Genomic DNA, 21,388 nt, shown 5'->3' with positions numbered 1-21,388 from the left:
AGTTCCTAGTCACTCAAAAGGGGAAAAAGAAACCCGATTTGCAATTCAACCAGTAAGGAAATTAGCAATCTAACCGGTATCTAACGCAAAGTGACAGCACCCAGCATCGAGCATCGATGAGGCAACTCCCCGATTGAGGTGAAATCAAACAGCGAAAAGAAGAAATCCCGACAAAAGACAAAACTGCCGGCACAGGGACCGTTCGCATCCGGGACGAGCTTGCATTTCCGGTCGGATGATGTCACAGGCAATGTCACAGACCGTTCAGTTTACCGTCATCAAACAGCAACAGTGCGCGTGTGCAATTGACACTGAGCAACAACAAATAGAAACCAAAGTACTGCCCCCACCGACAAGCATGAAGCGACTCCACCCGTTTCCCGGTTTTGGAGAGCCCGTTATGAGTGTTGGTGCAGTGCAGTTTCAGCCCACCATTTCGACCTCTAACCGGCAGCGGAGCCAACAGAAGTGACGATGACGCCATCTCCCCCGGGCCGAGCTTTGTTTAATCTCCACTAGACACCTTTTTAGCCTTCCATCGCTCCCTCCCCCGAAAATCGTCCGTTGCGTCGGTGGCGGCGAATGTTTGTCGCGTTAAGCAGCCGTTGCGCGACTGCCTCGCCTCTCTTTACTCCGCACACACCGCGGTGAACCGGTTCACGAGCTGCCTGAGCGTGTACGGTCGTTTTCGAACGCCAGTGCGGATTAGGCCGCTGGGTGGACTCCGAATTTCATTCACGGACAAACGACTCCCCGTACATGGACGTGACGTTTGCGATGTTGTTTATGGCTTGGGCTTGCGTGGCGCAATGAGTCAATATTTATGCCAAGCTCGGCGCTGATCTCCCCACAAACCTTTGCTTGCCAAAGATCACGGGGTATTTGCAGGAGACAGCGTTTCAGTTTGTGGAAGGTATAAAAACCACGTCGCTGGAGCGTTTGCCTGTCTGCGTGTACTGAACGAACCAGTTTCCATTTTTGGCTCAAGTATGGTAATGAGTCAATGGGCGAGAAGAATGGTTGCTGGTCTGCGCGCCCTTGCAGGCTAGGTAAATTCTTGCAGCTGGTGACAAATTGTTAAAATCTGAATAACCCGTAATGTGCGAGAGTGGCGCAAATAGGGGTTGAAAGTGTTCTTACACCAATACTGAGGAAAAATGACATATCTTAATATGCGAAAAAGATAGCTTCATTGGCACAAAGTACAAAACCATTTTTAGCATATTGGTCAGCGCGTGAGAGAGAGAAATTCACAATGGGTGTGTAATGTTTCGCTTTCAGCACTGCAGTTGTCCTCGATCTTTACGAGCACTAAAATAAACGGCCCCTCGCTGTATTACTTATTAGCCTTTACTTCGGTACTCCTACGCGCGGCATTTACTCTTTGCTTGACGAAGGTTGACCACTTCTCTTACCGCGGCCAAGCGGCCGAGAGACAATTCATTTTTGCACAGCTTACCTTTCGCTTCACAGCTGGCCACGGTCAGCAGCGCTATGCTGGCCAGCGTGTACAGCAGCTTCAGCTTCATCGTCGCGCCTTTTGTGGTGTACAGTTTGCTTCCCACTCTGTCACTTCTGGCAACCAGCTCGCACCAACTCTATCTGGAACCGAAATTCGTTGCAAAATTTGGGCTACGGGCACAATCGAATGCACGCCAACAGACGAATAGAATGGGCGATCACTCGAGATCACGTCAAATGTGACACTGCGGGGCACCTACACTACCATAACGACAGCTAAAAACACTACCACAGACAAGCACCACCACAATCACCGACAGACAAATCGCGCCAATCCAAATTCGATCCAAACGATTTCAATGCTCGTGCGGGCGGCGGCAGCGTCGGCGACGAACCCTTGTTAGCCGAAGGTGCGCTCGGTTTTAGGGCGCACGCCGGTGAGTGAGTTATGCAATACGGCGTTACACACAACCACACGCTTTGAGACACTGCAAATGCACACAACGAGCACCACGACACGACACGACGTGGGCAGTTAGAAGGAAAGGGCACCACTGCTAAGCACACTCCGGGGTGAGGGCGGCCTCGGGGTGGCAATTATTTTGGGTTTTTTTTTGCCTACTTCACGTTAACTCACTTACTACTGCACACACTTAGCAGACGGGCGTTGAACGAAAAGCGAGACGACGGGCTGGAAAATAGGGAAAATATTTCACTATTACACACGGGCATGGAACATGTTATGTGGCGATCACGGTTTATGGATTTCCATTTGCATTTATGCTGCAATTTTTTCATCTACTGCTGCTGCTACTGCTTCCCTTTTATGTGGTAAGCAAAGCTCTTACGTTTGCGGTGGTGAAATAAATCATGCATAAGTATGAATTAGTTTAACAATAAGTTTAAAGCACTATAAAAATGCAGTCGCAAGAGCAACAATCATTGGAAAATTTACTAAAAAAACACAAATCATTCAAAAACCACCATTAGTTCACTGTTTTTGCGGTAAACTTCGTCGTAAAACTGTGTTGCAAGAGAAATCAACCCCCACAGTGGGATGCTGCAGCTCTTCCCGAGGGAAAACTTTCTAATAACTCTCTGCAACAGCGCGAAGCACGATCAAGAAAGCGGGTGTATAAGCGTTGTTTGATGCAATTTCCCGGCTTCTACCGTGCTCGTCTGTTACTCTCTCTCGCTTGGGCAGTGTAGCAAATTGTCAAAACAATTCATTTGCACGGTTTACTATTGAACACTATTGAACACATGTGATGTAGCAGTTGTGACTGTGTGTTTCAGTGTTAGCAACGATGAAAAATGCATACATGCAACAAAGTGCAATCAATAATATTGCACACACGCACACACACTCGCGCTGCTACGATAATGTGCGACTGATGTGATGAGAATAAGCTTCTCATAGACTCACGCCAATCGCAAACAATCGTCTCCGCGAAACACACTTTCAAACTAACACAGCAAGAAAACGACACACCAGCGCACTGGGACACCTAAGATCGCGATCGTGTGGCTCGCACTGATAAATTCAACTCCACCGCGGCAGCAGACAACGCCAAACGCCGGGATAAAAGAAGCAAATCCGCGCCCCGACCTTCAATCGTTGCGTTTCGTTCATTCCGCAATGTTAGTTCTCGTATCTTCGCTTCTGTTTTTTGTTGTTGTATTGCACACAATGTGATAACACCACTACACTCACACGGTGCGAGAAGATCGCAACCCCTCACAGTAACGCCACCGTCTGACTGTTCACCACCTTCCACCCTGCCTCGAACGATGATAGTAGCAGCAGCAGCAGCAGCAGAAAATACAATAAGCGCAATCTTCGCCTTCACCACGACGGCAAACCACAAAAGACCGCCAACCATTCCACCAGCACCACCCCTTTCTCCCAGCATAAATCTATGCGAACTAAACCCCTCCCTGGGTGCACACAACCTTTCGACGGGAAACGAAACGCACTGCGGCCTCTCAGCGTCGACGACTCAAGCTGTACTGAGCGGTTGGTGCGGACGCGCGAAGGCGCAAAGTAGTAGTGTGCGCTCGGGCGCCCGAACTTGCCGTGATCGTGAGTCGGAGGGGCTGCGCAAGACCAGCAAGAACGAAACGAGATCGTCGGCAAGCGAGGAATATACACGCACCCCGGTCGGTGCGGTTGCCAGCCCAGCGCGAACGGTGTGGTTTTTGGAAAGTCGTCGTGCCGCTGGGGGATGAGTGAGCAAGCAAGACAACGTTTCCCAAGGGCTACTTGATCGTTGATCGTGCAGTTTTTGGGCAGGAGCGGGATAATAAAGGATCTGTGTGGTGTTTTTGGCAGTCTTTTTGAGACGATCGTTTCAGGGCATTTTGGGAGATTTGTCTTTGGAAATTACAATAAAGAAAATAAACCAAATAAGTACCTGATTTTTTTAAATTATCGATTGATTTTACCTAAATTTGAAGTTCAATTGATGATAATGTTTGTTTTTCTTTTTTAAATAAATTATTTAAATAGCAGATTTAAGCATAATTTTTACTGTTAAATAGAATACTTAGAAAGCATATAAAAAGTGTATAAAAGTCATTCAAAGTGATACAAACATTTTAAAATTTTCTATCAATGTGACTCATTCCTCCTACGACTGGCAGTATTTGAGGGTTGATGAACTTTTGGACATATCTTGTTTTTGTTGTTTTGTTTGTTCTGCAACAGGTTCCAGTGACGAATGTTGTATTCATGTAGGCAGGGCGGCAACAGTTGGAGAACGCGAGTTGGCAAATAAATCGAACACTTTGCTGCACTGCGCGTTCGCCGTTGCGTTTTGCGCGAGCGGGCTTAAGAACCAATTTATGGTTGCTGTCGAAGATCGCAGCTTAACTTCTGTGTGTCGATGAGATCGGACAGTAAGAAGAAGAAGAAGAAGAAGAATAAGGAGAAAAGGTGAAGGAGAGAGAAGAAACAAAATGGGACACCGAAGGATACAGTGCTGGACTCGTCGATGGCCAGCTGTCTCCTTTTGGTGAGATCGAGCGGATCATCAAAACTGTGGGGGGACTATTGGCTTGCAGGGTGAAGAAAACCAGTTCCGATCTTCAACACTGTGGGACACACAGTACCGGTATGGGCAGGAAGATTGAGAAAGACAGAAAAAATACATAAAAAGTAACTTTTTAGTTGTCTACCAAGGACAACCACTGACAGCATGGAAAGTCGCATGATGGGCTGAGTGGAACATTTTATTATTTATTTCACAGTGGAATCTGAACGGCAAAAAAGAGTCCGCTGTAGGAGCTAAAGATCGGCTAGAACTGCACATCCCAACATGCAATCACTCAAGCTTATCTCATTTGATTATGGTATACGATTATCAAGCGATCGGTAAAGAGAGTCATCATTTCCCAGCAATGATACGAAACATCCGCCCGGTAGATCGCGAGTGCGCGACTGAGTGAGTAATGGAGGAGTCGCTTCGATGCACACTCTCATGGTTAGTTAGGCTTGCAATAGGCAAGCTTTTAGAACCCCAGCATGTCTAGAAGGGGAAGCGAATGTGAAACTTCATGAGGCTCTAAAACAAATAGCCCTCCCCGCCCGTACGCCACACACGATGGCGCATGAGGCAGTAGATATCATTCTACCTTAAGCTCAGATAAAATCACCAACTAGAACAGGTCCGGCAATGGCCCCGCGTGCATGACTCCAGCAAGCAACTCAGCTGTGTCATCCCGGCAATCACCCTTTACCGTTCTGTGGACGAGACAGTTACGAGAGCAAAATGAATGGTTTAGAGAAAAAAAAGCCAAGAACTTCTACCCTTCAACACACTCCTCGCACACCTCTACCTGGGTCAGAGTACACAACAGTAGGTTAAACAAGGTTCACTGATGAAATGGGTTTTTCTCATGTTGCTCACGCGGGAAGCCGGTCGGTTCGGGGTCTTAATCTTGCGTCTTACATCGCACTCGCGCGGATGATCCGGTAGAACATACATTAAACGGTTAACATACATATATATATTCACATGCCCACACACACACATGAAAACTGCACGTCGCAAGGGATGGCCCCCGGGAAAGCCGAAAACACCGGAAAGACCTACATTCGCGTATGGCCGCGAAGAGTACACTATTAACACAGTTACTACTAGCTGCCTCATGCGCGAGTACACGTGTGTGCCCCCGTAGCACCGTGCCCCTCGGCTTACGTCACGGCGCATCAGCCGTCCCCGATCCCCGCCCCCAGTGTTCTAGGTATGTGGGAGAACTTTCGGAGGCAGCAAGTTCATTTAGGCGTAATTGAGCACGATAAAAGTATGTGTATTATTATGCTTCTTCTTCTTCTTTTTTTATTTCTCGTTCTGAGCGTTTTGTTCAAGCGTCTTCTTTCCGTTTCTCGCGTGCGGATGCTGCTGCAGGAAGATGCGGACGGCGCGATCAGGGAAGTAGTAATTAACGTGCGCGAAGTGTAGGTCAGTGAGAAGTTAACCTCGGTGTAACGGTTGCGTTTTTTTGCGTAAGAATAAAGTATTTTTTGGAATAATTTCAAGAATTGCTTCATATCCACATCACATAAGAGCGCTTGATGTGTGTTTTTTTTGCGTGCTATCAAACCGTCCAAATCTCAGTTTAGGATGGTTAGGATGATTTAAATTGTACCATACGCCGTACCCATGCCTTTTGTGTGTCTTTCATTCTAACGAACAAATATTGTGCTTTGCTTATCTGCGCGAAAATCTTGCTCCGTTCTTGAAATGGGCAGAGAAATAGCAAAACGGAAATCAGCATCAGCCTGCCAGCTCTTGCTGGGAAGAAGTTGCGGTAGGCCCTTTAGGCTGGCTTTGTTAGTTGGCAGGGAAGCATGATTAATGAATTAATTTGTACGTGCTCGCCGTCAGTGACATCCCAGAAGGCAAATTCAGCTCGACGGCCCATGAGGCAGTGAGGATAGCTAAGTTGATGATGTCATTGCGCTGCCTGGGCGGAAGAGGAATTAAAATTATGTCATTTATCATGGTACAAAATTCAGCCTGGAAATAAGACATCTATGCTTTTATGAAGAAAAACCAAAGCTGGGTGCCTTTAACACATAACACATACACCATAATTATTAATGTTTGTTTAAGCTCAAGTAGCGTTACCTGTTGCATAAAAATTCCCCCCTCACTCCCGCTCATACTAACACGTTGCCAGTGTGGTCAGCATAAATTATCAGCCCCAGCTCAGGTGAGCATTCTTGAGCGACCATTTGCCAATTTGCCAGACCAATGTTGGCTCTGTTTGGTTGTGCATTGCGTTCCGCTCGGTGGTCGGTAGTTTGTGTGAACCGCACCATCACACCCCGGTGTGTGGTAGAATTTATTTTTCATTTCCTCCTTTTTTAATGCTTCCATCCATTCCGGTTCGATTCCTGTTTCATGCGTCTCACCCTGAGTGCGGGTGCCTTTCCTGTGTTTGTTCTTCTGCTGAGTTGCCAAAGTTTATACGCTTTGGTTTTGTTTTCCGTTGCACGTCTCTCCTTCCGAGATTACGCCATTTCCTTATAAATAATACAACTTTTGGAGAGAAATTCGCAAACGAAAATCGAGAGACATTCATTTCGCTAACGATCGTGGTGTGTCTCGGGTTTGAAATGATCTGAAGGCGGAATGGTAATCGTACCTAGAATGGGGCTACATACTACACTACCTGAACCGTTCGTCATCCCATAGGCATGTGTGGGACGTGCATGAGCCATGGGTAAAGTTCTTTGACTTCAGATATTAGTTGTTTTTTTGGGCAGACAGAACTTTAAGCAAGGCCGTTGAACCGTTTTGCAAAACTATTGGACAACACGTTTTTAAAACGAATGGTTTTTTGCAGTTCATGAGACTGGCTACCTTTTGGACTTTGTATTACGTCATCTGAAAAACTTAAACAATGTAACAATTAATAACAAATATATTTTAGAAAAATAAACGAAAAAAATAATATTTTTCTGAGATAGTAAAACCAAATTCAAAAACAATCAGACTTAACAAACCGGAAAAGGTATGGAAAAATAAACATGTTTCAACATTTCATTTAACGCCATGAAAACTTATTCAAATTAAATTTAACAACACAAATTTCAAATATTTTGCTGAAATCTTCTAAAAAAGATTCAGAGCAATGTCATCCACGCTATCGTTTGAAGGTGAATTTGATCAAAAACCCTCGTTCGAAACGTCAAAAACCGTCACAACCTGACATTTGGACGCTTCAGCAGCGTGAAAATAAACAAACATTTGTTTGCTGCTGGTGTTGTGGAAAGAATGGATTTAAAAATTGAACTATTTGAAACGGTACCTTGTTTGCTGTGTTTAAGCAGTCAGGAACACGCAAACTCTCTTTGTAGCGAGCTGGAACCGAAGGTGGTATCGGTTTTGTGTCGCCATTTCTGGTTCACTGCAGAGGACATTCAGCAAAAGTACGTGTGCAGTGCGTGCTGGGCACAGGTGGACGAATTTAACACTTTCTACGAGCTAGTAGAAAGAATACACCATGCAGAAGAACAGAATCAACACGATGGAAGCAAACTGGAACTGTTACCAACGGAAGATTCGTGTGCGTACGCGGAAAGCCCAGAAACAGATGAAATTCACGAATCCTTTCCGGATGATTCAGACTCGGAAACTGTTCTTATTGAAACATCAGAGGAATTGAATTTGGAAGAAGTCAGTGGGGAAAGTGTCGTTGTTACAATAGAACGGAATACCAAAGAATCTCCCCAACAAAGTGATGAGATCGAAACAGGACCAAACTTTGACAATGTGATCGAATTCGAGCACCACGAAGAGTCTGAAGATGCGACGCAAAACGGGCCAGAAGTGGCGGAAAGCTATAAATGTGACCAGTGTGATCGCGTGTACCCCAAGCGGCATCTGCTAAATAGACATCGAAAGCAACACGTTGCTGAAAATGGCTTACAATTCGCATGTTCAGAATGTGGAAATGAGTAAGTAAAAATAGTTAGCAAATGGAGTGCGTTCCCTGGCGAAAAATTATGATTTCCATTCACTTTTCTTATAGATACTTATCAGAAACGCGACTACAGCAACACAAAAAGCGTGTTCATGGGCCAGGATTTATGTGTGACGCCTGCCCAAAGTGGTACAAAACTGGGGAAGCGTTGCGCCGTCATCAAAAGGATAGCCACAATCCGTACGAAACGGAGCGGGTAGAATGCCACATATGCAAACGATGGTAGGCATACGAGCAGGTCCAGTCGTTCATTGAAATGTAAAATAACTAAATCTGCTTAATTGTTCACTTTTCAGGCTGAAAAACAAGGGCAGCCTCAGAAAACACCTAAATCGACACAAAACGAGCGGAATGCAAAACGTGTGCGAAATCTGTGGAAAGGTCGCACCCACGCATACGGCCCTGAAAAGCCACAAGCTGTTCGTGCACAAGATGCAAAAGTCTTACCAGTGCAACATTTGCTACAAAGCTTTCAAACGAGCATTCACATTGGAGGTAATGGAACGAGAAGCTTGCTAGGGCTGGAGTTTTACGTAGACAGATACTTAATTGGGCGTTTTATTTGCAGGAGCACATGACGATACACACAGGCAGCACGCTGTACAAATGTCCGCACTGTCCGAAAACGTTCAACTCGTCCGCCAACTTGCATGGGCACAAGAAAAAAGCGCACCCGAAAGAGTGGGAAAGAAGCCGCATCGAGTATGAGAAGCGATTTGTGGGCGATAGCATTTACGAGGAGGAGATAATTGTTGTGTAAAATGTGTAAAATGTTGTGTTCGAAATTAAAACTAAACCATGGGTACGATTAAATATTAAATATATCATCATATTTATTAGAAAATAGTTTGTCCGTCTACATCAAAATGGCATGAAAAACGATAGGAAAACTAGGAAATTGTTCGCATATTTTTTTGTTGCTCTTTTTCGTGGACCGAATTGTTTATCAACAAACATCTGACAGCAGCGTTAACCCTTGGCGGTCATGGAATCCTCATGGAAAACATAATTAAAATTAAAGTTATTAAAAGCATGAAGTTAAGGTGTTTAATTAATTTGAAATCATGCATATTCTTCCAACAGATGTGGATAATTGTTGTAGCTGATAATTTGTTTTCATAATTGGTGTAAAAGATTTCTACGTTTGATTCTCCTTTACCACATGGATCACCTACATCAGAGCTCGCTCGTGGCAAACGTCACCGCAATCTGACAGGACGTAAACAAACCACGTATTGGTTCGGAATGGGAAAATAATCTGTGAGAAAATTGCTTCCCCCAGCTGAAACAGCGTTTGCAATCGCGATTTTATCATTGAATTAAGCGCAATGGAAACGGGTTTTGGTCGCACCGTGTGAAACACCTCGTTTCGTGAACTGTTTGTGTGTGCTTGTGATTGTGCGTGTACTAAAGGGTTTTGTTCCGAGCTGTGCTAATGCCGAGCTCCGATGGCAGGTTGCGGACATGTGTAGCGATGATAGTGGCCCGTCGCGAAGGTGGTCATGCAGTCGGCGTGTAGTGCTATCGCGAACCGTGCTAACATAGAGGGGAACAATTGCATGTGCCGGTCGGTGGTGGTGATAGCATAACCATACAATTCCGCGCTGCGTTGCATTGTGGTGTGGAAAGCTGCGGCGGGCACGCACGGCCGGATGTAGTGCAGGTTTCGCGTTTGTTTTCGCGTGCAGTCGTATTGTTCCTGTGCAGTGATCACTCGTGTGTTATTGTCGAGTGGCACGCACGTTCGGTGCGAGTAGTTTGAATTTCCGCGAAGCAGCAGCAGCAACAGCAGTGCGATAACGAGCGTCATGCGGCCACGTAAGACGATCCTGCTGGTCGGCGTGTTGGTCATCTGGGTGCTGATGACTTATCTCGCGTTTATGCGCTCCGTCCGGGGGACGGGCGGGTCGCGGCCCCGGCCTGCCTTCACAAGCAACAAGCTGATGCTGGAAAAGGTGCAGGACTTTGAGCAGAATCTGAAGAGCTTTGCCGACAGCCGGCAGAATTTGTACCGTGACATTATAAACATTCTGCGGCGGACCGACAAGGTATCGAGCGTTCCGGCGCAACCGATCCCGGCCGTGCCGTCGCAAGAATCTCCCGGCCTGGTTGTGCAGGAAGCGGAGGTGCCGAAAGAGCGACAAGCACCACCGGTAGAGGAAGAGGATGGGAAGGGTGTACTGGGCGTGCCGGCACCGCTCGCCCCCATACCCGAGGCAGAAGACGGACGGCCCGAGGTGGAGCGGGTGCTGAGCAAGTTCCAGCAGCGCTATCTCAACAACGATCCGGCCTTCCCCGTCATCCCGGTGGTCGTGTTCGCGTGCAACCGTATCTCCGTCAACAAGTGTCTGGACGATCTGATACGCTATCGGCCGAGCGCAGAACAGTTTCCCATTATCGTGTCGCAGGACTGTGACGATGAGGCGACACGCAACACCATCCTCTCGTACCGGGACGAGGTGACGCTGATCCAGCAGCCGGACCAGTCGGACATACCCGTGCCGCCGAAGGAGAAGAAGTACAAGGGGTACTACAAAATCTCGCGCCACTACGGCTGGGCGTTGCGGGCCGTCTTCGGGCAAGGGTTCGATTCGGTGATACTGGTCGAGGACGATCTGAGCGTGGCGCCGGACTTTTACGAGTACTTCCTCGGCACCTACCCGATACTGAAGCGCGACAAGTCGCTGTGGTGTGTGTCGGCGTGGAACGACAACGGGAAGGAGGGATTAATTGATACGACCGCGCATGATCTGCTCTATCGGTCCGATTTCTTCCCCGGGCTGGGATGGATGATGACGAAAGATCTGTGGGACGAGCTGGAGCCGAAATGGCCGAAAGCGTGAGTTGCTTTTGTCTGACAGATTGTGATAATGGGCGCTCAGTAATCAATTGTAATCATTTTCACAGATTTTGGGACGATTGGATTCGGCAGCCGGAGCAGCGCAAAGAGAGGGCTTGTATACGGCCGGAACTGCCCCGGACGAGAACGTTTGGCAAAATTGGTGTATCGAAGTATGTTTGAAGCGTTTGGGTGGTTTGGTATTATTAGTGTGTGAAATTAACCTATTTTTTGTATTTACAGTGGTCTATTCTTCGATAAACATCTAAAGTTCATCAAGCTCAGCGAAGAGTTTGTTAGCTTTACCAAAACGAACCTTTCCTATCTGGTGAAGGTAAAATGAGTTGCCATTCAAATAACTCTGTGTCACTCAGCAAACAGTGTGTGTAATTAATCTGCTTCTCCATTTCTTCATTCTCGCATTTTCCTTCCTCCAGTCTGCATACGACGATGCGTTCCTTAAAACCGTGTACCAGAGTCCGGTGGTAACGCTGGATGAACTGAAGCGTGGCATGGTAATGACGCGTGAGCCGATTCGCATAGCGTACCACACCAAAGAGCAGTACAAACGGGCCACCAAAAACCTCGGCCTGATGGACGATTTTAAGGTAAGTGCCGGCGCGACCTGCTGTCTCTTGTTTGTACCAGCCAGCTGACGCAAGCAATTCAATTTCGCAATGGTTTACAGAGCGGCGTACCGCGGACGGCCTACCGGGGCGTAGTTTCGTTCTTCTACAACGGCCAGCGGGTGTATCTGGCGCCGAGTGCGAACTGGAAGGGTTACGATCTCACCTGGAGTTAACAGAGCGCTCCACTGCCCAGCCTGATCTAGCAGCGCAGCATTGTTATCGTTTTGCTGCGCAACCTGTTTCCACGTGCGTTCGCTTCCGTGAAGAACTGACTTTTCTTACACAACCAACACACACACACACATCGTACGCGTGGTAGAGGAAACACAGCATGATGTCGTGGTGGCCTTTTTTTGTTTTGTTTTAGCGTAAATTTTGTAGGGGACGTTTAAAAATGGATTTCAAAATTCATCTCGATTGCTGACGTGGTGGTATGAGTGATGCAACAGCAAAAGCAACCACCATTTGCTCACTTCCCTGCAATAGTTTTGATATTGTTTTGCCTTTACTGCAATCCACACACACATACGCAAAAGTGTTAATCATTCCCGTGCGTTGAACACCTGCAAATAGCTTAGTTTATCGCTAGTGTTACGCACTCGAGGCAAAAAACCGCTCAATTCCGCTGTATGAACTGGCAAAGTGATTGAAACAATCACCATCTTATTATTACATTTTATGTTAGGGCATTTAGGCATTTTTTGTATTTTTTTATATTTTGTTTCAGTGAAACGATTTTATAGACATATAGAAGAAAGGTGAAATGCTAGAATAATTACGTTACCCTTACTGCACTATCCACTGAACAACCAGTCACCAGCCTGTTTAAGTGTATCGTTATTCTTTTCTAACTCAATCACCAACTATCAACACAGTTCCTTGCTATCGCTATCGTATCTACAGTACGTTCCTTTTTTCCGTGCAAAGTTGCGTAACACCAACAAGTCTTCTACTTTTTGATACTCGACCTGATTCACAGAGCATTGATTTGTGATGCAAGCCCAGGAGAACAGTTAGAATTTAAGAAAAGTGCATACAAAGCACACCCACTGCACTGCTTATGCGCTGCAGCAGCTAGTCAAATGAGTGTTTGTTTTGAATGTATGTGATGCGTGTATGCGTGCGTGTGGAACCACTCCATTTGCCACACAGCCGACATGAGAAATGCCAGAATGCAGTTTAAGCCGTTAGCCAGACAGCAACAAAAACCTAAAAGCAATACATTTTGGCTCCATCTTTTAGTAACTTTGGGTAATGAAACGTTTTAAAAATTACAATATAAATAAATGCTAGCAAAAAATGCATCACAATTGAAAGGATGGCTAGGAACGGTGGAGTCCTGTCGAACAGTGTAGTGTGTTTGGGAAATGGTATGTTGTGAAAGCGGGGAATAGAATGCAAAAGAAAGAAGAGAGAGAGAGAACTAATCTTTACAATGAGACATAAAAATCGTACGTTAGCAGCAAAAGGATGCCAATGTCATTCATTGATACCCACATTAAGCGCAATGGTATGGTCTATGTAAATAAGCAAAACACGACATAAGGTAGCATTTTTAAATAGTAGTAAAAAGTCGAAATCAAACACCGAAACTGTACGTGTCAAATGGTACTCTCGATTGGAGCGAAACATAAATCAGTGTAGCAACAATTGCAAAAAAATAGTAACAATCATAAGCAAGGAAGAAATCGTGAAAGAGAAAAGGAGAGCCAAAAAAAAAAAAACAAACAGAAACAATGAACGGAAAGCGTTTGTATGAAACTCTGTACTCACTGTGAAATAAATGTACACACTTTACGCCAGCATACACTCTCACATACACTGTGTGAAACATTGTAAATAAATCAGCTCTTTGCAGCTCTTGTGTTACTGTATTCCGGGAGTTAGATAGTGGTGCGCCGAAACTCAACATTTGTTTATTATAAAGGTGTTATTCAATATGGTTTTACCGCGCTGTTGTTTTATGTTTGATAAAAAAATGTTGTAAACTTTATGTTAATGCTAATGGAGTGCATTCTTTTTTCGCAGTTTGTTTATTTAAAACAATTGATAATAATTGCACAAATTTATCGCATTTGAGAATGATCACAATTGTCTATTTTATTAGACACTACTTCTCTTTAATAATAATTTCAATGTTTTATGCGTTCTACGATCATGTTTCGGAAAATTCCTTTCAAGTAACGGAACAACTAACTGACTAATTAGTCGATGATTTATTGATGTCTCTTGTTGCTTGAACCAGCACCCCATCCTCTTCGAGAAAATGATCTTCACTTGCGGTCAGTAGACACGCCCATTTTCTTCCCGAGAAGAATATGGTGGATCAAGGCAGGGTTCGGCAATGTTTATCCTAAACAGTAACTTGCGGATTTTGTGATAAGATAATAAGTGTTTTATAAAAATATAGTAAAGCTTCTATTTTTTTCATATCAGTTAGATTAGTTTGTTCTTTATTTTTAAAAATCTTTGGAGTTTTAACAAGTTTTGCACATTTAATTGGAGGTTGATTAGATCAGCTTTTAAACAATACCCTCTATGCTTAATTATCGAGGCTCGTTAGACCACTTTCATTAGTGTGTGTGTACACTAGTACACACGGTCAAATCATTCGTGATAATTCTAATAATTCTACTTGTCAAATCATTGATTCATCCTCAATCTCTTCACAATCTATTTCACTCGACGAATCCTGCTCGCTGGAGGCCAATCCATCCTTAATGGCACACTCGTTGTTGTTCATCAAATCGGCACCCTTCTTACCGCCGGTACGCACACCACCAGCGATCGATGCTTCAGTTGGATTGGACGTTGCTAGGCTCTCGATCATATTGCTCGGATTGCCAAAAGCACGCTCAAGATCGGCTATTCCCGAACTGTTACCATCCGTTGCCAGCAATCCTCCGTTGATTAGCTCATTTGGATTAAACTTTGGTCCGGGCATTCCAGCTGCAGTGTAGTAGGCTCCTTCCAAGAGTTCTCCCGACGACAGTGGCCTCAAACCAAGCGGTTGTGCCATTCGACTTTGGGGCGATGGTGAAGGAATTTTGTGTAGAAATCCGCCAGGTCCAGCTGCTGCCGCCGAGGGTATACTGGAAAGGTACGCTCCCGGTGGCATTCCTGGACGTGGGGGGAAATTGGGACCGGCGTTCATGGGAATAGGCCCGGAAAGAGTCGGGTAAGGTCTAATGGCAGCGGGATGTTGCATACCGAGTGCTGGATGCGATGCACCAGCAGCTCCTGGCTGTGGACCATTTAGCAGGAGTGATTGGACGGGCGTTGGTCCGTTCGGTGTTTGGCTGAACAACCACAACCGATCCCCCACGACCATCGGACGGGCAAAACTTCCAATGCCAAGCTGGGAGTAGTAGTGTGAGGCGAGTGACTCAACGTCCGCTGTATATTTGCGTTTCCACTTGGTGCGTCGGTTTTGGAACCATATCTTGATTTGAGTTTCGGTTAGATGTAGCTGTTTGGCCAGTGCGGTACGCTTGGCGACGGATAGGTACTTGCCGCGCTCAAACTCCGTCTCCAATGCTTTGATCTGAGCCGCTGAAAATGCAGTGCGTGGTCGTTTCTTTCTATCATCGTGAGCAGCCAGTCCTCCTACACAAGAAAATAAAAAAAAAACACGCAGAAAAAATGGTTGCAATTAGTAATGGGCAACAATTTTAAACGATGACAGGTATGAGTTTAGTGAGCTGTTTCGTGACCACTAATATGAGTTGTATTTTTAGCCGTACTTTTAAACTTTTCTTGTTTACGAAAACATAAATCTGCGTTGTTATTTTTAGTTCACAGTAAAGTAAAGTTAGAAAAAAACCCCATTCGACGTTCGAACGTACCGACTCGGCTCGGTGCATGACGGCGGCATTTCTCACATCCTTACCGTCGGGCAGTTAAAGCCGCTGATCGACATTCGGTGACAATTAAGTGGCGTATTTGGAGGCAATTAGAAAACGATTAAATGCTGCTCTGGCGATGATTGATGAGCAGTACGACAGGTTTGTTAGTTTTCGGGCTGCATGTTCGAGAGTGGATGCCGATGCGTTGGCTGTAGCATCGATGATTGGAGATAGGTGCGTTGTCGATAGGAAGGTGGAGAAGAGACTGAAGATCGTCCACGTGAATGGTTGTCAATGGATGGGGGAAAAACGATCGTAGGCGATAAGTTATTGAGAGAAATATTTAAAGACGTAGCTAAAAATAATCACGTTTTTCTTGCGGAGGAATATTTTTGACTCAAAATTCTATGTGACAATTTTGTGGAATGAGTTTGTACATACAAAAAATACGAAAGAAAACAAGTATGCGATTCAATTTTGTTGTGTCCATTCCTATCGTGTACAAAAATATGCAAAAATATATCTTTTCTGCTCATTGCTCATTTTCTTTACTTTTTTGTACAAATAATGTGCTTTTTATACGATTTAATAAAAAAACATTGTTAGGTATCAAGAGTTAGTCGAAAACATTTAATTTTTTACGATTGCAATTTATCATCAATTCTGCAATTTAATTTCACGTTATTTTACCTGTTTAGCGAGTTAAGAAAAAAATTATAGAAAATGTAGCTTTTTTACAACCAGAATTTATAGAATCAAAGTTCTTAATTATGGGTTTAAACATTCTAATGTATAATTGGAATAAATTCTTCTTCTTCTTTGGCACAACAACCGTTGTCGGTCAAGGCCTGCCTGTACCCACTAGTGAAGTGAGCTTGGCTTTCAGTGACTTATTGTTACCATAGCAGGATAGTCAGTCCTACGTATGGGGGCACGGTCTATTCGGGGCTTGAACCCATGATGGGCATGTTGTTAAGTCGTACGAGATGACGATTGTGCCACGCGACCGGCCGAATAAATTACTATTCACTAAAATGTAATAGCTCAAACATTGTTTTCACAATTCAGGAAATTAGTAAAATGATATTAGATTGATAAAAAATATTTTATTATTCTATTTTTTTTGCTTTACTGGCTATACTTTAAAAACTCTGTCTGTTTCGAACGTTAGCAATATTTAACTCATCTGATCGCATAAATAACATACTACAAGGGTAATTTTCGTTACACTAGATTTACATATTGTTGCATACCGCTTGATTAGGATACGAGATTAGGCAAGCAACCTCTAAATAAAAAAACCAAGACATGTGTCTCACAATGAAGGTGAACAATGGGTTATAACTGAATCTTTTACTCTCCAGCGCTATGACTACCAAGCATGGTACACCACCAACCTTTGTGTGATACGCAACAATGTTGTGAAAATAATTATTCCTTAGAGCAACCCGTATTCGGTGAGATGGAACAGCAATTGGTTATCCTTCAAAACCGAAACCATCATTTTCATGGCCTTTTTCCGATTAGTTTTCTGGATTCTGAAGTAGATTTTCAGCTTATTCGCAAAATCAGTTGTTGTTCTATGTCAGCGGTCGGCATACTTTTGATGTAAAGGGCCAAATTTAGCAAATGATCGAAAGCCGTGGGCCAAAAGAATGCGGTTTTATTTATGCACTTAAATTAGTACGTAATACAACGTAAACAAAATCATTGGTTAATCAAGCATATCAAGCAATGCGATTGGTAATAATGTTGTATTTCTGTAACTATATCATCCAAGCATGGTCCAACATCGGTAATACCTATTTTAAAAACTAATGGTAATATTTGATTACTTAAGGATTGCCTACAGAGGGCCAAAAGTGTGAACAGTCAAAAACAACAAGGAAAGAGCAATATTGCTTCTTGATGAGCTCATCCTTTCACACCGCAAAAATTAATGGTTATTGAATTATTGAAACAAACGTGGATTTAGTAACTATCAAAACGCTTTATGAACAAGTAACGCCATGTCAGATAAATTGATAAAAAAAAATTCTTATGAAAAAACACGTTGACAATCGTTGTACTTGTTATCATTTTGGAATGGTCGTAGTAGTAAAAATAACAGGGCTTTTTTAATAGCAGGAAAACATTATCGCACAAAAAATGCATTACTGCAACCAGGTTTTAGTGTATCTTCCCTGTACAAAATTTCGTATGCAGCTAGTCGCATTACGAAAGTCTTATTGTCGTGTTAAAACAATGTTAATATTGCATACGGGGATATTGACCTCGAGTTCGATCACACTGATGGTCCATCATTCCATATTATTTTTATTGAATTTGAAAGAGTACGATAGAGTAAAATGTCGTACTATAAGATCTTCAGTAATTTGTTTACCAATAGATTCTCCCTATGTTTCAAAATCAGCCAAATCCTTTCGCGGGCCGGATTGAACGTTGCGGCGGGTCGCATTTGGCCCGTGGACTTTGCCGACCATTATTCTAGGTCTTCCTACTGTACATCTGTTCTACTATACATATCGCTCTTAGAATCTGAACTTGTTGTTAATAATCCGAAAATTTACCAGTACATTACACGTACATGTGCAGTAGGATTGTGTAGGATTTGATTGCATAATAGTCAGGCTGGAATTCCCTCGTACGCTACCAAACGCAGACTATATAGAATGATAAATCGTAACTAATTCCTACACGTTTAATTTTATCTTTGAAGATAAATTTCTAGATTGAAAGCTAATACAATAAAATCGTTTTAATCATCGGAGCATCGATAACCTTAACACCTTATGTTAATAACTAATTAAAAAAATATATAGGTTGATATCTTCTATACACCCAACCTGTTTTTATACAAATTAATAAAACTCACCACTAGCACTTCCTTCGGATGCGATCTCCGAACAATTATCCATCGTATCCTCGTTGCAGCTTGACTCGGGCGAAGAAGATTCTGCCCGTTCCGACGGTGGGCGATCGGCGGCAAACGGAACAGCACTCGTTTCATTTTTATTCACATCCAAAAACTCAACTGCCGACGCACTGCGAGTCATCAACGTTTGATAAACCATACTGTTGTGCAGTTGGGCAGGGTGAGCGATGGGATAGGAGCTAGCGAGACGATCATCCATCCCACGATAGCATGCGGCGGACGAAGTCGATGCTGTACCCGATCGATCTGGTTTAGCGAGCAGATGTTCGATCGAGAAACTGTTTTTTACTCGATTGTTTGCTACCGGATCTACGTGGTGCATTGAGGAGGGCGTAGAGTTCACTACACTGGATGCCATCGTTGAAGTAATGGTTGATGTCACTAACGGCTTACCGAAGGCGGGATGGTTCATAGTACATGAGTGGTTAACTCATAAAACTAGGTGTGATTGTTGTAGCACTGTATGCACTCAATTATCACAAATCCTTTTGCTTCACTTGATTGAAGGTTATTCATTCATTGATTTAAATAAATTTCATATTTTACTAAAGCTTCATTGTTCACTACAACAGGAAGGTTTCACACAAAGGTTAATTCTACACGTTCACCAATATATGAGAGTTTCACAATGCATCACAACATTTGAACTATCACTAAATATGTCACGCTCACGCACCCCAACGTCTGTTTCGACCAGTTTTCCGCGATCGACTGTGCGTGTGGATGGGATGGACTCGTCTTGAAAATGGTAGAACATTTCCACTTGCGCTCTGTGACGATCGAGGATGTTCGCGTGTTTGAGAAGGTCCTGAAGAGATTGCGTATTTAAGAGGGAAAAGCAAACAAGAGAAACCCACCTCTGTATGCCTCTGGTTTTATTTTTTTTCCCTTGAGCCAGGGTTTGTCAAGTGTTTTTCAAGGTTTGACAAAACATAATAAATAAGTAAATTTTGAGATTATTTTTCCTTTTTAGATACTTCACGTTGCGGTGTATATCAAAAAGTGATTATAATTGATGTAGATAAATAATTATTTGTAGTCAAGTAACACAGATCTACACAAAATAGAACTAAACAAAAGAGTTTAACAACCACTGCATTTTGGCCACCGTTTTCCGTCCCGGGAAGAAAGAGGGCGTGTCCATTGATCGTGCATGAAGATCATTTCCTTCGTGTTGGATGCTGCGCCGTTTCACTGGTACAAGCGACACCAATAAATCATCGCCTAATTATCCGGCGTTGATGTTGGGTCGGGGAAAATTTCTCAAACAGTACGAAAGGCGAAAGAAAACTCGGGAGGAGCACACATTTTTTCAATGAGATTCGTTACCTACACGGTTACGACTGGAGGTTTGAGAGCGTTTAATTTCCCTCCGCATTTTCCGCGGAGGAAAAGTGCGGCCCACTCGGGGACACAGATACACATTATCAACGCATCATTTCATCGTTAGTATCTCATCTGTTCGGCTTTATTGCGGCGATATTTACTTCGATACGTCACGGCGCATCGGGTACGGGGTAAGAGAATAAATTGGTAAAATCTGTTTATTGAATCATCAGGCCAGACATCAGGAATGTACGATGAACGACACGGGACATCATTCGGGAAACATGGGACAGGGGGCCTGGGTAGGACTGTCGGACACACGGATCAAAACGGGGCAAGTTAATGGGGGTTACTCTTAGTTGGTGTCTAATTAAGCAATGATTATGTCCTGGGGGGAATTCTTTCTCACTTATGAAGCTGATGATTGAAATGCACAATAGAATTCATTTCTACCAAGGGGTTTCTTTAACTCACTATTTAACAGAAAGTTAATCGTCTGAAATCATCTTTTGCTGGTTTGGTACAATGTAATGAAGGTGTTAGTGGTAAAAGAAATTATTAAATTCTATATTAAATTCTATATTAAAATCAAGCGATAAATCAGTAAAAATATATAATCTATTACAAAACATTTAAAAGATTTAGATAATTAAAATCAACCAAATAAATAAATAACTTTTAAGCGACTAACATTTGTAACAAAATTAGAGATCAATGAGCGGATAACAACTTACTCTTTTCTGCTTTAAATATTTAAATGATGTTATGTTAAAAATCTCTGAAATAGCTGAAGGCTTTTTTATGTTTTGTCATGTTATAATAATAGTTTAACACAAATTAAATATGGCTTTTACTGTTCATCGCTATGCAATAATCAAAAACATTTTATTAATTTAAGCTTTTTTTATCTTCAATTTACTTTTCTTTCTTATGTCTCTCTCATGACATGTTGTTGTTTTTCCTTATTTTTACAATATTTCTTTAAAATATTTTTAATATACTTGATTACAATGATGAAAATGGAACAATTCTTCATTAAAAATTCAGTATAATTATATTTTAAGATAAATTCTACGAAACAAAATCATAAAATCACGCATAAAAAGATGAACAAAAATGATGAAAATGAGAACCATAACCAAAGGCATTTGTAACACAAATTCAATCACCGGCAAAGGTTGTTGAAGAGCAGCCAATACCGTTCACCGTACGCATTCAGCATTCCTTCAAATTAGCAAACGGTCACAGACAGGTTCACGCAGCAACATAAATTAATACAACCTGCCGAACGATCGAGTGTCATTGTCTAACCCACCAGCAACCAACAGCCGAATCGGAAACCGAAGCAAGACAAATTATT

The 21,388-nt window shown here is 43.3% G+C and overlaps 4 protein-coding genes across 4 annotated transcripts in view; 2 read left to right on the top strand and 2 right to left on the bottom strand.

Annotated features, from left to right (window-relative positions):
- LOC1276057 (uncharacterized) overlaps positions 1 to 3,541 on the bottom strand; it is a 54,372-nt gene extending 50,831 nt beyond the window's left edge. The window contains exons 1-2 of the mRNA XM_061641546.1: positions 3,415 to 3,541; positions 1,460 to 2,152 (exon numbers count right to left, since the gene is read on the bottom strand). Of these exons, the coding sequence (XP_061497530.1) occupies positions 1,460 to 1,529 (70 nt within the window). The 5' untranslated portion in view covers positions 1,530 to 2,152; positions 3,415 to 3,541. The remainder of the gene's footprint in view (positions 1 to 1,459; positions 2,153 to 3,414) is intronic.
- Positions 3,542 to 7,684: 4,143 nt separating this feature from the next.
- On the top strand, positions 7,685 to 9,286 carry LOC1276055 (zinc finger protein 675). The gene is made up of 4 exons (XM_061646797.1): positions 7,685 to 8,428; positions 8,503 to 8,676; positions 8,751 to 8,949; positions 9,023 to 9,286. Exons 1-4 carry the CDS (start codon positions 7,746 to 7,748, stop codon positions 9,212 to 9,214), a joined length of 1,248 nt encoding a protein of 415 aa, XP_061502781.1. The 5' UTR covers positions 7,685 to 7,745; the 3' UTR covers positions 9,215 to 9,286.
- Positions 9,287 to 9,656: 370 nt separating this feature from the next.
- On the top strand, positions 9,657 to 13,796 carry LOC1276054 (alpha-1,3-mannosyl-glycoprotein 2-beta-N-acetylglucosaminyltransferase). Its single transcript, XM_061644997.1, has 5 exons — positions 9,657 to 11,293; positions 11,362 to 11,466; positions 11,537 to 11,627; positions 11,731 to 11,901; positions 11,982 to 13,796. The coding sequence occupies exons 1-5, from the start codon at positions 10,263 to 10,265 to the stop codon at positions 12,093 to 12,095; spliced, it is 1,512 nt and encodes a 503-aa protein (XP_061500981.1). The 5' UTR covers positions 9,657 to 10,262; the 3' UTR covers positions 12,096 to 13,796.
- Positions 13,797 to 14,484: 688 nt separating this feature from the next.
- Positions 14,485 to 19,368, bottom strand: LOC3289950 (homeobox protein MSH-B). Its single transcript, XM_555988.3, has 2 exons — positions 18,643 to 19,368; positions 14,485 to 15,528 (listed from the first exon to the last, which is right to left on the bottom strand). The coding sequence occupies exons 1-2, from the start codon at positions 19,112 to 19,114 to the stop codon at positions 14,561 to 14,563; spliced, it is 1,440 nt and encodes a 479-aa protein (XP_555988.3). The 5' UTR covers positions 19,115 to 19,368; the 3' UTR covers positions 14,485 to 14,560.
- Positions 19,369 to 21,388: the final 2,020 nt, after the last annotated feature.

This window comes from Anopheles gambiae, chromosome 2 (genome assembly GCF_943734735.2).
Source record: "Anopheles gambiae chromosome 2, idAnoGambNW_F1_1, whole genome shotgun sequence".
Lineage (NCBI taxonomy): Eukaryota > Metazoa > Arthropoda > Insecta > Diptera > Culicidae > Anopheles > Anopheles gambiae.
This window is presented reverse-complemented; position numbering and strand designations above follow the sequence as displayed.